Genomic DNA, 15,854 nt, shown 5'->3' on the forward strand with positions numbered 1-15,854 from the left:
TGAATATTGTTAGTGACTAACAATTCCTAATTTTGTTTATTTAGGTTGGAGAGAATATGTAAGGCTAATGTTTGAGGAGAAGGAGAGTGAAAAGATGCAAGAGTGATACATCCAAGCACTTGATTTGAGTCAAACTTGGTTTGCTGTACAGGATTCCACCGTATTTGTCCACACAAATAGTTCTTGATATTTAGTCATGATTGTTTTTCTCCATAGTTCAGTGTCTACATCTTTATTCTCCTAATATAGTCATATCGTCCTTTTTATAAAGTGCAGATGTACTTTGGCCAATTGATTTTAGTAGAGCTCCTGTTTGTACAGTATGGATGAAAAGGTGCACGGAAACATCTTGCAAAAAAATTAGTCTTGTGCTGGATGCAGTTTTATAATCAGTTTTATAACCACAACTACAGCAATCTTATTAGCCTTTTCTCATATGTATGCTAAATTAAAATGAGGCCAAATGAAAGTCCAACTCGGCGCCCGGGCTCATCTGCTCCCGAGTTACAGTAAATTCAAAAAAAAATGCTAGGAAAATTCAAAATAAACTGATTTTTTTAAACATGTTCACATGCGTGATGTCCGTGCAAAATTTCATCCCGTTTGGACATCTAGGAGCTCGTGGCAAAAAAGAGAAAATCGGTCCAAACAGTGCATGAACAGTAATCTTTCTCACAGAGCCGAATTTGTCTTTTTTGTCGCACGCTCCTTGATTGTCCAAACTCCACCAATTTTTTCACAAACATCACTCACATGAGCATCTTGCTTCCAAAAAAATCAGAATTTTTTGATTTTTTTTTCTTTTTTAATGTTTTTTTGATTTTTTGAGCAACAAGCTAGGCTTTATTCAATCGTTGGTATTGCTACCGGTATTACAGAAGTATCATGTGGTAGCCCCAACCAAATATGGCGGCCATGATCTAACTTTACAACATGCCTAGCTAGTTTATGAGGCTTGAAATTTGAGGCTCTAGATTCAAACTTAAAACAACAAGAATTAAAAGAAGATTGCCATGAAATAATCTCTTTTACGACTGCACCGTAGTTTCCACCCAACTTATCTTTAATATGCTTCACCACCTCTTGACAGTCCGACGCAATCATGAGGTTCTGGAGCCCCAGATCTTCCGCTAGCGGTAGTCCTTCCCTGCATGCCATAGCTTCGAGAGTAGGCGGATCAACAAGCCCTCTAATAACAAGCACCGAAGACCCCAGGTATTGTCCGTTGTTGTTCCTGCACACCGCAGCAGCTGCACCAACTCCACGAAAGACAACAGCGTCAACATTGATCTTAGCAGAATCACTAGTGGCCGGAATCCATTTCCTTGGTGCTGCAGTAACTGGGATGTTCATACGGGCTCGGTATTGGATTCTTCTCCTCATCCATCTTAAATAAAACAATCACGATTTCAAAAAATTGTTTGAGAATTCAAAAAATGTTCAACAACTTGTAAGAAAATGTTCATAAATTTAAAAATGTTCATGATTTCAAATAATGTTCACGAATTCTAATTGTTTTCACAAATTTGTAAAAAATGTTCATGATTTCAAAAACTTATTCTTGAATTAAAGAAATGTTCATGATTCAAAAAAAATTCATGATTTCAAAAACTTGTTCGAGAATTCAAAAACTGTTCAAAAATTTGTAAAAAAGTGTTCATAAATTTAAAAATGTTCATGATTTTAAATAATGTTCACGAATTCTAAAAATGTTCACAAATTTGTAAAAAATGTTCATGATTTCAAAAAGTTATTATTGAAGTAAAGAAATGTTCATGCTTCAGAAAAATGTTCATGATTTCAAAAAATGTTCTCGGATTCAAAAAAAATTTCATGATTTAAGAGAATGTTCAACATTTCGAAAAAATGTTTAGGATTTCGAAATAATGTTCGTTTGTTTTGAAAAATGTTCACAATTTCGAAAAAATGTTCATGAATGCTCACAATTTCAGAAAAATGTTCACAATTTTAGGAAAATGTTCGTGATTTAGGCAAAAATGTTAACGGGTTCATGATTAGAGAGATATTTTCACGAATTCGCAAAAAGCAAAACCTATTTTTTTTAAATCACATATTAAAAAATGTTCGTCATTAAAAAAATCGTCTATTTAAAAGTTTTTTGTAAATTAAAAACAAGAATAAGAATGATAACAAAAAAAGAAGAATAAAGAAAAAACTAAAAGAAAAGAGTAAAAGGATCAAAAAGAAAAAGAAAAATCGAGGGAAAATAAATAAAAAACCAAAAGAAAAAATAAAACAAAAACAGAAAACCCGGTTCATGGAAGGCTCTAGAACCTTTCGAAAACCGGTTGGGGTGAAACCCCGTATGGACCTACGCGCCGTATAGGAACCCCGGGATTTAAGATGATACAGACAAATAGAGCGTGTTTGAGAAGGCCTATTGAAATCGTGTTCCGACATACAGGGCTTGGGGGAGATGCTATTCCGCCCGCGCGCGCTGGAACGATCGGTTTCGGACAGGAACTAAACTTTCCGGGCCCACTGTTGAATTCACGGGGGATAAAATATGGAAGAGCACGGCTGACCCCATCACCTGAAATCACGGGGGCAGTGTTTTGATGGTGCGCGCACACTTGGTGGGGCCCCTGCCCTTTTAACAGCGCCCAGTAGATCGATCGTTGCAACACGCGATCGCGAAAGAGTCGTTTCGGTCCTTTACTAACACAGAGTTCCCTAAAAAAAAGCTAACACAGAGTCCATGGCAAGCACATCACGGCCGCGACCACGACCCACGCGCGCCACCACCGGCATAAATTAGCGGCAGGTCGCCTCGCTTCGGCTCCACAACGCATCGAAAAGAAATAGGGTTTCTTGCCGGTCGCCGTCCCTCCTTCCGCCGAGGTCCGCCCGGTCAACCCCAGATCATCCCCAGTACCAGTAAGTCTGTTTGTTCCACACTATGTACTATTCAAATCGTAGCACCAATCTTTTCCCTGATGTGTTTTTACTGACGGTGACTTCTCCAATTAGTACGCGGAGGGATGGCCGCGTTTGCGGTGAAGGGGTCGCTGCGAGGACCTTGCTTCTCGGCGGCCGGCCTCTCCTCCGGCCAGAACCCGCCGCGGAGCAGCGCTGCCCCACTCCCGTCCATGGTCTGGAGCACGGGCAGCGACCCAAGGCATGGGAAGCTCAAGGCCCAGGTATAGAGTAGCGCCGCCTTTTTTTTTGTCCACAAACAGCACGTTTTGTTTACTATGTTCTGGAATTTGAGGGACGACTAGGTAAGATGGTGAAATTTGGGGACTTAATTGGACAGAGGAGTTAATATTGTATGAATTGCAGAAGCTTTGGATGGTTTGAGCTAGGGTCCCGAAATTTTGAACAATTCATGCTATGTATATTGCACCATGTATATAGCCTTTTCCACTACAATTTCAGGGATTCTTTAGTTAATAATCAATGCGGCAAAATGGATTACTAAATATAGTTATAACTTATAACATTGTCTTGAAGGCAACTGAGTGGATGCGGCCAAATGATGATTATCGATATGATGTTCAACCATCACAGAGGCACACAGATTTTATTTGCCAACCTGGTCCAGCCATGCACATCGACCTTCTCAACAGGGAGCGGCTTCGTTATCCAATGGTACTTCTTATACATCTCAGTGTCTTTTCTTGTATCTTGTCGTTTGCGCTGAATTTGCAAAGTTATGCTCAATTTTGCTCCAAAGTAAAAAAAAACTAGAGTGACTGTTGCTCTGAAGTGTGTGGCAAACATCGATAAGTATGAAGTAGGAGTCTACTCAGTTAGATACATACGTCTATGGAGTAGCCAATACCTGATTATATGAAGGGGCTATATGTTAGTTCACTTGTATACAACACGGATAGGGACATTTGGAGCATAATTTATGTTCAAGTATGACTCGTTTATATGCACAAGAAGTTATGCAGGGTATGTAATTTTGCGACAATGGCAAGGATAACGATCAAGCTTAGTTATTCTTAGAACAATAGTTCATTGCATACAAAGTAGATAATGTTATGTGTATGTGTGGCGAGAGGATCTTTGCCATAATAATCTAACTTTGTCTTGAAGAATCCACACTCTTGAATAAATCACTGTGGGAGCACTTGAATGTGTAGCAATGAAGAAAGTGTCTTGTGTTGTTGCGTTGGTCATGCCTCTTTGAACTGCTGCCTTCTGCTAACACTAAGGATATTAGCCTAGTTTTTTGTAGGTTTTTGTATTCCAAAGTCAAATCACTACATGTTTTTTTGCATGCGTTCGACAAATACACCCTCTTTTAAAAGAGAGAATTGCATCTAGTGACTTTTAGTAGTGCTTGCCTAGATTGTAAGGTGATACTTGGAGCGAGTGTTGTCCCTTAGCATAAGCTTGTGGTGGCTGACTTCCGCTTTCGGATTCGTGCCCAGCGGGATAAGCGCGGCAAAGTCGCTAGAACGAAGTGGTGGAAGCTCAAGTGGGAGGCAACTGAGGCTTTCAAGGAGAGGATCATTAAGGAGGGCCCTTGAGAGGAAAGAGGTGATGCAGGCAATATGTGGATGAAAATGACAACTTGCATTCATAAGGTGGCTTTAGAGGAGTTTGGAGTGTCCACGGGAAGCAGCCACAAAGCTAAAGATACCTGGTGGTGGAACGATGATGTCCAGAAGGCTATTTAGGAGAAGAAAGATTGTTTGAGACACACACACGTGGATAGGAGTGCAAACAACATAGAGAAGTACAAGGTGGCAAAGAAGGTCGCAAAGTGAGCTGTGAGTGAAGCAAGGGGTCGGGCTTTTGAGGACCTCTACCAGCGGTTAGACACGAAGGAAGGTGAACAGGACATCTATTAGATGTCCAAGACCCGAGAGAGGGAGACTAGGGATGTTGACCAAGTCAAATGCATCAAGAATGGAGCAGATCAACCCTTGGTGAAGGACTAGGAGATTAAGCATAGATGGCGGGAGTACCAAGCTGTTCAGTGGAGAGAATGAGAACTCTACCATTGAACTGGACGACTCCTTTGATGATACCAACATGCGTTTTGTGTGGCGAATCTAGGAGTTGAGGTCAGCGAGGCTTTCAAAGGATGATAGGAGGCAAGGCGCTAGGCTCTGATTGTATCCCCATTGAGGTGTGGAGAGGCCTCGACGACATAGTGATAGTATGGATAACTAAGCTTTTCAACCTCATTTTTCGGGCAAACAAGATGCTAGAAGAATGGAGGCGGAGTATATTAGTACCAATCTTCAAGAACAAGGGGGGGATGTTCAAAGTTGTACTAATTACCGTGGAATTAAGCTGATGAGCCATACAATGAGGTGTTCGAACAAGTGATGGCAACACTGGTGACTCCCAATTAAATGGACTGCACCAAGGGTCGGCTTTGAGCCCTTGTCTTTTTTTGCTTTGGTGATGAATGAGGTCACAATGGATATACGAGATAGCCCATGGTGTATGCTCTTTGCGGATGATGTGGTGCTAGTCGATGATAGTCGGACGGGGGTTAACGTAAGTTAGAGCTATGGAGACAAACCTTGGAATCGGAAGGTTTTAGGCTTAGTAGAACTAAAAACCAAGTACATGAGGTGCAATTTTAATATTACTAGGAATGAGGGGGTTAGCCTTCATGGGCAGATGATACCTCAGAAGGACACCTTTCGATATGTGGGGTCAATGTTGCAGAAGGATGGTGAACCAATGAAGATGTGAGTCATCGAATCAAAGCTGGATGGATGAAGTTGCACCAAGCTTCCGGTGTTCTCTATGACAAGAGAGTGCCACAAAAGCTAAAAGGCGGGTTCTATAGGACGACGATTCGACCTGCAATGTTGTATGGTGCCGAGTGTTGGCCGACTAAAAGGCGACATGTTCAATAGCTAGGTGTAGCGGAGATGCGCATGTTGAGATGGATGTGTGGCCACACAAGGAAGGAATGGGTCTGGAATGATGATATACGGGATAGAGTTGGGGTAGCACCGATTGAAGATAAGCTTGTCCAACAGCGTCTGAGATGGTTTGGGCATATTCAGCGCATGCTTCCAGAAGCTCCAGTGCATAGCGGAGGCTAAAGTGTGCGGATAATGTCAAGAGAGGTCGTGGTAGACATGACAGGAGTCCATAAAGAGAGATCTGAAGGACTGGAATATCACCAAAGAACTAGCCATGGACAGTGGTGCGTGGAAGTTAGCTATCCATGTGCCAAAAGCATGAGTTGGTTTCTCTCTAAAAAAAACATGAATTGTTTCGAGATCTGATGGGTTTCAGCTCTAGCCTACCCCAACCATGAGTTGATTATGTATAGCCTCCCATATATGTTGATCAATATGTGCTTGTTACGATTGTGTGTATTTTGATGACATTGTGAATTTTTAATGTCATCCTTTATGTTTATTACTAACATCAATCATATATCATGGGAACATGAATGTTATTATTCTCTTCTGTTGAGTCAAATAAATCTTGTACCTGTCTTGCTATTAGACTGCTGAAAACTTTAGAGTTGTTTCATCAGACTAATAAAGCTAACTAGAACTGTTTCATAAATTTCAAGTTGGAGAGAAAGAAGCTAGTCGTTGCAGACCAGGTTAAGAAGCGTCCGAAGGCTCTTCAGAAGTGTGCTAGAGATTTTGCAGATTGGCTGTTAAAGTACATTTGCTCAGAGAATGAGAACTACAAATACGTCTTAGTTGCCACTAAAGAGAATGCCAATATGCTTATGAAGGAGGTTCTCTCTCTGTCTCTCTCTCTCTCTCTCTGATATCTCATGCTGGTATAATTAGAAATGCAAAAGGACCGCATTCTAATGCTGTTATAATTAGAAATGCTAAAGGGCCGCATTTTGTGTTGTCTGTACTTCCCTATTCATACATGTTCAGCCCAAATTTGGCCTTTCTTGCAGTTTACTTGAGTAGTATGCTAGACTCTCACTGTAGTTACTTAAAGCTACTGTATAAGTAGAGATATTTAATGATTTATTAAGTGTCTACATAACGCCGCCATAATGCCAAAGCCATCTGAATGCCCTTATTCTTAAAGGTTCCTTTTGCATTGTCCTGAAGCCTTATAATTCATTTTCTGTGATTCCACTATTTTTTGTAGTAATTTAATTATGATTCGTTCATACCCTGTAATTTTGCAGGGTTTTATTTCTTCTTATGCCCGAGATGAAATATTACATGGTCTTGAAAGGATTAAAAAGGACATTGAAGAAGGAAGATTTCAGTGGAGGGATAATAAAGATCTAAGGACTAATATTATTGACACACTCATTGATATAGTTGGAGGGCCAGCCAAGAGGCTGGATAGAGTGATAAGTCATTATGTTCAACTGCTAACAGTCCTCCAATTACGGTGTCATGATTCCATTGATCAAGTTATTTCTCAAACAAAAGAACTCCAGGTTTACTCATGCACACAGCCTGTTATTGCCATGACCATGTTGTTTTTTCTATAAAAAATCCATTGCTACAGAATTTTGTGACTTACTTTTTATTTTATATTTCAACTTAGTCATTAATTCCATTTTTTAGTGATCCATATCTAGAAAGGTATACTCAGATAATTTTACATACTGCCATAACTGAAGTGGTTACAACATGCACATAGCAAGGCAATTTATATGTTGGCGTAGAAAATTTTGCTACCTGGCTACTTCCTAGCAGTTCTTGATGAAACCCACATGCCTATTTGGATTCTCCTAAATATTTGTGGGTATACCAGAATGCCTGGTTGTTGGAGATATTTGAATCAATTTGCACTTTGCACAGTGCACTAAATTATCCCTTCCAGTTTTGTAAACCCTAGCTGATCAGCCTTGTCCCTTGGTAAAGGGGGTAGCCATTTTATGTGGGCAGTGGCAAGCTAGAATGGTTGGGTTGGGTGGCCTTGGTACAAGAAGCAAAGCAGAATTGTATTACCTTATCAGTTGTTTGAGCAATTGAGCACTAATTGATAGATGTTATTACAAATGTAGTCGACTGTTTGCTTAGTTGTTCTTTTATCGCAGTAAAATTTATATGTTGAGCTCTAGCTACATGAATGGCCTCATCCAACTTGAGTACATTATCCATTTCCCGGACTGAGCTTTTTTTGCTAGCAATCAGAAATGGGGGATTGGTCCTCCCTAGCATATGGAGGTGTGCAAATTGGATTCTACTTGGTGATGTGGTATTGTCGCAACTTGAACAGGTACCACCTCATAGATTGTCAGATTTATGTTAGGGTTGTAATACCCATGTTGTAACATAAAACGGATTTTGTTTAGCTCACAACTTCAGTGAGCCTTTCCTTTTAAAATATGGACAAGTGTATTTTTTAAAGTTCTGTAAAATTCTATAAAAATCCCCACATGTACATGTGAGCATAGGAATCTGCAAACTCACAAAAACTACTTCTTCCCATGAAAAATAACACTAACACATAGTATTACAATATTGTATATGTTCTCTCTTTTTTCTTGTAATTTGTTTTTTCCCTCGAAATAGGAGAGGTGCGCCACATTTCATTAAGTAGAGAGAAAAGAGTGCAAAAGGGAGGGTCAAAACAATCCCCCACCCCCTTTAGGGCTTGTTCAGTTTAGGTGGATTTGAAGGGGAATGAGAGGGATTAAATCCTACAAGAAAAAATCCTGCAAATCCCCTCCAACCCCCTTGGGAGGAGGTTTAACCGAACAGGGCCTTGAGGATAAACTGCAAGCCACACATAGACTATTGCATAAGCAGAATGTCAAACGACGGATTAAGGGGACGTTTGGTTCTAGGCCTTACATCCCACACTTTGCCACACATTTCTTGGTAAACTTGCCTAAGGTTAGTTCAATAAAATGAGAGCCACAAGTTGACAAGCTTAAGGGAATCTTGCCACACTTTTGAGTGTATGTGATGTGGGAGCATCTTGCCTAAGGTGAGGCTTGAACCAAACACCCTCCTAAGTTGATCAAACTTGCCTAACCTTAGGTGTGGCAACCTTAGTAACAAATCAGACAGTCCCTAAGAGTCCAGGGCAAAGGGACGCAGGAGAAATTCCTGGGCGCATGGGCTCCACCAAACGGTACTCTCGTTTTGCCACTGTTTGAAGGATCAAATAAGCATTTGGAATGGTGCCATTGAAGATGCAATCATTCCGATGCTTCCAAAGCTCCCAGGCTAACCCTTCCGCAGTTCTTTAGGAACGCCCTTGAGGACTTGGCAGCACCAGCTTGAAAAACGGACCGCTGGAGGTTGTGGTGTTGCTGCAACCAGCCCCAGCTTCTGAAAAATTATCAACCAGACCCGCCAAGCGAAAACACAAGAGACAAGTAGGTGTTGAATTGTTTCTGCAGCTTGATCACAGAGGGCAGACCGCTGGGTGTGGTAAACCACGCTTAGTAAGAGGATGAGTGGTCCAACACCGGTTGTTTAAACCACACCATATGAAAAATCTACAGCACAGTGGAGCCCAACTTTTCGAAATTCTCTTCCATGGAGCGAACTTGATGGATCCGAGGAAATACACGTTATAAGCAGACTTACTGGTGTAGGAGCCCGACTGTGCAAGTATCTATAAGCAGACTTACTGGTGTAGGAGCCCGACTGCGCAAGTATCCATTTATGCTGATCAGGAACGTCTTGCTGAAGGACCAGACCATTAACCAAGTCCCAAATCCGTAGATACTCCACTATAACCTGGACAGTGAGAGCCCCTCTGATATCTTCCACCCATCTTCTATTATTCAGGCCATGCTTCCTTGGTCTTCGAGGAATAAGCTTGATAAGATATAAGGAGCCAATTCAGCAACCGTTCTGCTCTGCAGCCACCGATGAGACTAGAAGTTGATACTCTCCCCATTACCAATGAGTTTCCACTGCTACACTGAATGAATGAAGCATGAACATTGTGTGGTACCTGAATAGGCAAAACAGCCCAAGGTTGAGAGGCATCAGTTTTCTTGTAGCCATAGCCACTGAGGGCGTAGAGTCCAACCTAATGTTCCAAGTTGTGGATGCCCAAACCACCATACTGAAGCGGCCGGCGAACCTGTTCTCAAGAAACAAGGAAATTGCCACCATTGGCATTTTTTCCAAAGAAAACCTCTGCCCCTTTCATCAATAGCATGGCTTGCCCATTTGGGAAGGTCGAAAGCCATCCTTAAATAGATGAGAATAGCAGTTAACACCCCTCAAACCAGAGACGAACAGCCTGGTTCATGAGAGAGGTTATCTGTTATGCGTTTTTCCCCTCCAGTGCTTGGGAGCCAAAAGCAGTTTCCAAACCTACAACACTTTCTTTAAGCCGCATGGTTTTTATTCAAATCCATATATGGGCTATGTATGACTAATCAACAGAATAAAACTGCTTATATCAATGCTTAAATAGCATTTCTACTCCCATTAGTTGGCATATCCATGTGTGTGGCTCTGTGCCTCCTGCAGTCCCCCCAGTACTATCTTTGGATAATGCATTGTATGCTACTGTATCCTTTGCAGTAAGATATATTTCTGGAAAATCCTATATGACGCACGTTGCGTCAAGCTGTCGAGGCTTCGCACAAGCTTCACGAGCGAGCGACGTGATCTGGGCCGACCCGTTAGTGGTTAGCGTAGCTATTACGGGCGGGTAGTTTTCTCTTTCGTTTTTTTTCCTTTCTGCTTCTTTTTTTATTTTTGTTTTCGTTTTTATCTTTTCTGTTTCTTCCTTCTTTTTTATTTTCTTTACTTTTTCTGTTTATTTTTCAAAAACTTGCAAATTTAAAAAATGTTTACAATTCTAAATTGTTCGCAAATTTTAAAATATGTTTGGGGTTTTCAAAAAAATGTTCACAAATTTCAAAAAATGTTTGTAAAGTTGAAAATGGTCAGATTTTCGAAAAACGTTCATGTTTTTCAAGATGATGTTCGCGATTTGGAAAAATGTTCGTATTTCTAAAAAATGCTCACGCTTTCAAAATAATGTTTGCAATTTTGAAAAATTTCAAAAATTCTAAAAAATATTAAAAAATAAAAAAATGTTCAAAATTTTCGAATAAATGTTCGCGTTTTAGGAAAATCATTCAGTTTTTGAAACATTTCGTAGTTTTTAAAAAGTGTTGGTGCTTTCAAAAAACATTCGAAGTTTGAGAAATGTTCATTTACAAAAATGCATTAGCTACAGTACTCCTACAGTGTCGTTTTACCCATCTAGAGAATGTCCGTACGAGATGGCAGTTTTAAAGATGTGTGCTGCTTATATGTCACCAAAGCTTGTTTGGTCTGTTGGCTATTCCGAGCAAGCGTGTGCATTTACCCTTTTTTTTATTTTTCATCCCGCGATACAGTGCACTACTGGGCCGGCCCAGGTCAGACTCCCCTGTGCGTTTGCTCGACAGTATGTCGCAGAACGGGACACATAGGAGGTCCCTATATTTTTGCCAAAGGAGCCTTGCAGTGTTGCATGACCCATTCTCTGCCATGTTCAACTCACTAGTTTTCACTCTATAACTTGTGTACTGCAAACATAAATTGTTGATGTGAATATCTCCCATGTCATGGAAACCTGTTAATCTGATAACATTATTTATTTAATTGGTGTAAACAGCTTGACATGGATGTCTCTCAGCTTGTTAGTTGTAAAAACAAGATGGACTCTACACTACAAACAGCTCTCCCTTCAGACAGCACCTATTGTTCTATGAACAGGTAAGTTAAGTATATATTTTCCCTCGACTTTTCAATTTCTTTCTTGTTCCGTCAAGTTCTCTTCTATGGAATGGACTCTTGGGTGTAGTTCTGCTTGCTCTTGTATATTTTAAGTGTTAAGCATATGGCAAGGTGCAGCTGATTGTTACTATACTTTTGAGGAAAAGGCAAGCGCATTGCCATTCAGTAAGACATAGTTAGAAGTGTTATCTACAGAAAAAAGAATCCTGAGGGGCAAAGAATCACGGCACCGGCAAAGCCTAGAATGCTGATTTTTCATCGCATGTTGGATAGAAGCACTGCTTGGTCCGGGCTTAGCTTCCCTTGAGAATGGTTCATAAGTTGAACTTGAAAGCTATAAGAGGGAGGGTATATATATAACTGTAAAAGAGGTGTGAGATTTTCTAGAGATGTTTAGTATAGTATATTATTGAATTCCTAATATACTGTTAAACCATTTCATAAATATTTATATTTCTAATTCCCACATGTGAGCTTTCACCTCTGTTTGTCCATAAATATCATTGTTTGTAATAATAATTCGAAATTTCAGTAAGAACTGAGAAACACAAACACCGAGAAAGATTGCCTGAGGCCGTGATAATTAAGTGTGTTTATTTTCACTAAGAGATCCTAAATCACCCTGTTAAGTTGGACCAAGCGATTTTCCATGTTTTTTAAGGTCTAGTTCAGTTGTTTTAGAATGGTTCTCTAACTGATATGTTTTAGTTATATTTAACTTAACTCAATCTGTTTGATCTGGAACTGTTCCAGTTTATGTAAGGATCCACGTCACATGCACAATTTCGCTGTGGAATTTGGAAATTTGATTGTCGGGGACATCTCCCGCGATCTTTCAAATATTGGATTGGAGCTGAGTTCATGGATGGAGTTGCACTTGTTGACACCAAATGATAAAGTGATTGAAAGTTTTTCGCTTATGCGAAAGCAAATGCTGGATCTAGATAATTTAACAGCCACACGGAGCGCTTATTCTATCTACAATCCTGTTGAGGTATAGTAGCAGAAACTACTACAGTTTGCACCTGTATGTTGTTATGTTCTGCAAGTGAAGCAACTTTCTGAAACAGGATAGCAGCAGGCAATTTTTGGCAAGCTTTAGAAGTGTTTCAGAAATACTTAAAGCAGCGAAAGAATTTGCAAAACAATCATCTTTTGATCATGAAAAGGCTCGAACCTTTCTTGCGCCAAGAGATAATTTTGGTGCTTCACAACTAGCTGAATTCCATGCAACTAAGGTACATTTTATATCTATTAATTTACGTCCTCTATTCATCTTACGTCTTTGTTATTTGCAATTTAGAGCTAGAGAAGTTAGCTAACTGAAAATGGAGCAAACCTTGTCCTATGTAGTTATTTTGTTGTTGATATCATTAATAAAAGAATCTTGGATGGATAATCCTGCTGTTTCTTTCTATTAAATGCTAGCTGGTTTTAATTTTAAAGTTGCACCTCTGCCATTAACAGCCTGAAATATTTTCTTCTCTAAATAAATGAATCAAATAGTGCAAATGTGTAGTTCGTGGATCATGCGTACCTTGTTATAATAACTAGCAACCTGTATGGATGAAAAATAGAAGATATAGCATTTGACAAGAAGCAAATTAAGGGAAGGGTTTATTAGAAAAAAAAAATCTTGTTTGGGCAGTTTGTCCATTGATCATAATATGTAGTCTAATTTTCTTCTGGGACCACTGGTTCGGGTTTTACCAGACTGATAAAATTCCCAATTTGTTTGGATTGCCTTCCTTTCAAATAATAAGATAAATTCTATTAATTTCTACAGGAAATTTCACAATGTAGTCTTCTGCCCTTCTCTTAGGAAAATTTCCCCATTCTTGACGAAATAAATTGTATTAATTAGTTGCATATACTAGAAACTTGATAACAGAATTAAGTTCATATGTATGGAACTTTGATTGTACTTTTTGATCATTATAAAGCAGTATTTTAGTGTTGTTTCTTTTCTGCTGTGCCAACCATCTTTGTAGGGTTTCAGCCGTGCTCTTAGCATTTCCATGACTACATTGAACCTTTCTAGTACAGTTTATGTATAATAAATAATTTTCGTTTTATCATTGACACAATTCTGTGTACTTCTCATCAAAGCAGAGTCTAGACGGTCAGAATAAAGATGAAGGAGGTAGTGCTATCGAGAAGCAAAATTTCAGATTACATAGTGATGATACAATGAGGAAATTGCTCGATTGGCCTCGACGCCTTCAATCGGAGAAAAATGACTAATGTTTTATAGCGTTACTTGAAACAAACAGTCGACACAGTTATTTATTTTCTTTAGGTATTTGAAAGAGCCATCCTTGTGGCCCTGTATTATGTGATGCGTTCAGCAAGAATTGGTTTATTCTGCGAGGAAAGTTTTCAGTTTTTCTAATACATGTTGGTTTGATCCATCATCAGGCTGGAGCATGATACAGTTTTTTTTTTGTTTAGTCTAGGAACATGATATAGCTAGGTAAAGGAAAATGTTAAGACAACCTGGAGGTTCTCCCCTTATTTTTTCTACCATATTCGAGAAACTCGAAAGGGCAAGGCCAACACCAGGGTCTACTTTTGTTTGGGGCTCGGAAGGAGGGAGTGATGAAGGCGCTGCCGTCGGCCTCTCCAGCAAACAGGACTGGAGAGAGGCAAGAGCTGGACGATGACATCTCAATGTAGACAAATGATGCCCTAGGATGGCATTGTAGTCTATCACAAATTACCACAATGGAAAACCATACACCATGATAACACGATGCCTATAAAAAATCCTGATGGACAAACCACTCGTCAAAGGTAAAACTAAACCAGCAAGGTCTTTCAATGTGCCAACGATCCCGATAGGAGCCGCACGTATCTCGTTCTCAGGCACTGAGATCCCGGTATTCTAGGGGACGCCGGACATCATCCAGTTGGACCATAGGGACGCTTATCATGAAACATAACATTGGTATTACAAAAACTAGGATAGCAAGAGTGGAACAAAACACCAGGCAAAAGGCTGAGCTTTTCATCCTTTAACAAATATATAGATGCCGGAACAATGTCATCACTGCCTCCCATGTTGTCATCGTGTGCCGCCATCTCGGAGCCACGGCTCACTACCAGTGCGGCAAGGGCAGGTGACCAATTAGTGTGAGGGAAGAGGAGGGGCAAAAATGCTAGACTCATGGAGTGCCGGCTCACAGACTTTACAGATTGTCATGCAAAATTTCGTTGGAATTTTAAAACGTGGCCAGAATATGAGCGGCGCCCAGCCCGTAAAATGTAGCAAAGCTTGAGGAGGGGTTTTTGGAGCCTCACAGCAACTCTAGCAGATAGGGAGTATACTAAAAAATAACTGTTGTTTTAGTGTTTTGTAGCCAAAAAATGGCAAGATCAGATACCGTGAATAAGCACATTATATAATATGTTTTTTCGGTAAACTCAAAACCAGACCTCTCGACAGGCCAAATCATCATTTGCGCCACCTTTGCGCATCCCCGGCCAAAATGCCCCACCTTACATTACAATTGATAAAATGCCCCATTTTTATTGTGCCTCTATATAAAATGCCCCGTATTAAAAATAAACATCTATTATTTGTTAACTACTGCAATTAGGGATGGAAAAAGGACATAAATGCCGCTAACCAAAATCAACTAAAAACACACACGCACGTAAGGATTGGGCTGGCTGGCTCCTGTTCGTTCGCTCCCACAGGAATGGAACGAACCAGCTGCGCCCGAGCAGCATAGCTAAGGGTTCTTGCCGCCCCCGGCCAAGAACCACTAGCCGCCGCCGTCCGCCTCCAGCAGCCCCGTCTCCATCTTCAGAAACAAACGTGCCTAGAAACATTTTAAAAAATTACAGAAAACCAAATATATTCATAGAGTGTGCTGTTCGAATTTCAGCCAATTCTGAACATAGAACAAAGAGAAAAACGAGATTTAAAATTTTTGTCCAGATTTGTTCAAAATTTAGGCGAAAATTTAAACTGCCCAAAAAATTCTGAAAAAATTACAGAAAAGCAAGTATATTCATAATAGCATACTATTCAAATTTTAGCCAATTGAAGGCATCTATAATAGAGAAAGTGGCAGCAGTTAACAAGTAATAGATGTTTATTTTTGATACGGAGCATTTTATCTAGAGGCACAACAAAAATGGGGCATTTTATCAATTGCATTATAAGACAGGGCATTTTGACTAGGAGACAGAGCAAAGGTG

At 40.1% G+C, this 15,854-nt stretch overlaps 1 protein-coding gene across 3 annotated transcripts; it reads left to right on the top strand.

Annotated features, from left to right (window-relative positions):
• The first annotated feature begins 2,753 nt into the window (after nt 1–2,753).
• LOC123125157 (uncharacterized) lies at nt 2,754–14,121 on the top strand. Of its 3 annotated transcripts, XM_044545688.1 has the most exons (9): nt 2,754–2,898; nt 2,992–3,161; nt 3,475–3,612; nt 6,527–6,700; nt 7,115–8,163; nt 11,527–11,627; nt 12,402–12,642; nt 12,719–12,886; nt 13,761–14,121. In XM_044545688.1, the coding sequence occupies exons 2-5, from the start codon at nt 3,003–3,005 to the stop codon at nt 7,427–7,429; spliced, it is 786 nt and encodes a 261-aa protein (XP_044401623.1). In that variant the 5' UTR covers nt 2,754–2,898; nt 2,992–3,002; the 3' UTR covers nt 7,430–8,163; nt 11,527–11,627; nt 12,402–12,642; nt 12,719–12,886; nt 13,761–14,121. The 3 variants fall into 3 exon arrangements, with proteins under 3 accessions (XP_044401623.1, XP_044401621.1, XP_044401622.1); XM_044545686.1 differs by lacking the exons at nt 2,754–2,898; nt 2,992–3,161; nt 3,475–3,612; nt 6,527–6,700 and having other exon boundaries at nt 7,237–7,375; nt 7,982–8,163; XM_044545687.1 differs by lacking the exons at nt 2,754–2,898; nt 2,992–3,161; nt 3,475–3,612; nt 6,527–6,700 and having other exon boundaries at nt 7,433–8,163.
• The last annotated feature ends 1,733 nt before the right edge of the window (nt 14,122–15,854 follow it).

This window comes from Triticum aestivum, chromosome 5D (assembly GCF_018294505.1).
Source record: "Triticum aestivum cultivar Chinese Spring chromosome 5D, IWGSC CS RefSeq v2.1, whole genome shotgun sequence".
Classification (NCBI taxonomy): domain Eukaryota; kingdom Viridiplantae; phylum Streptophyta; class Magnoliopsida; order Poales; family Poaceae; genus Triticum; species Triticum aestivum.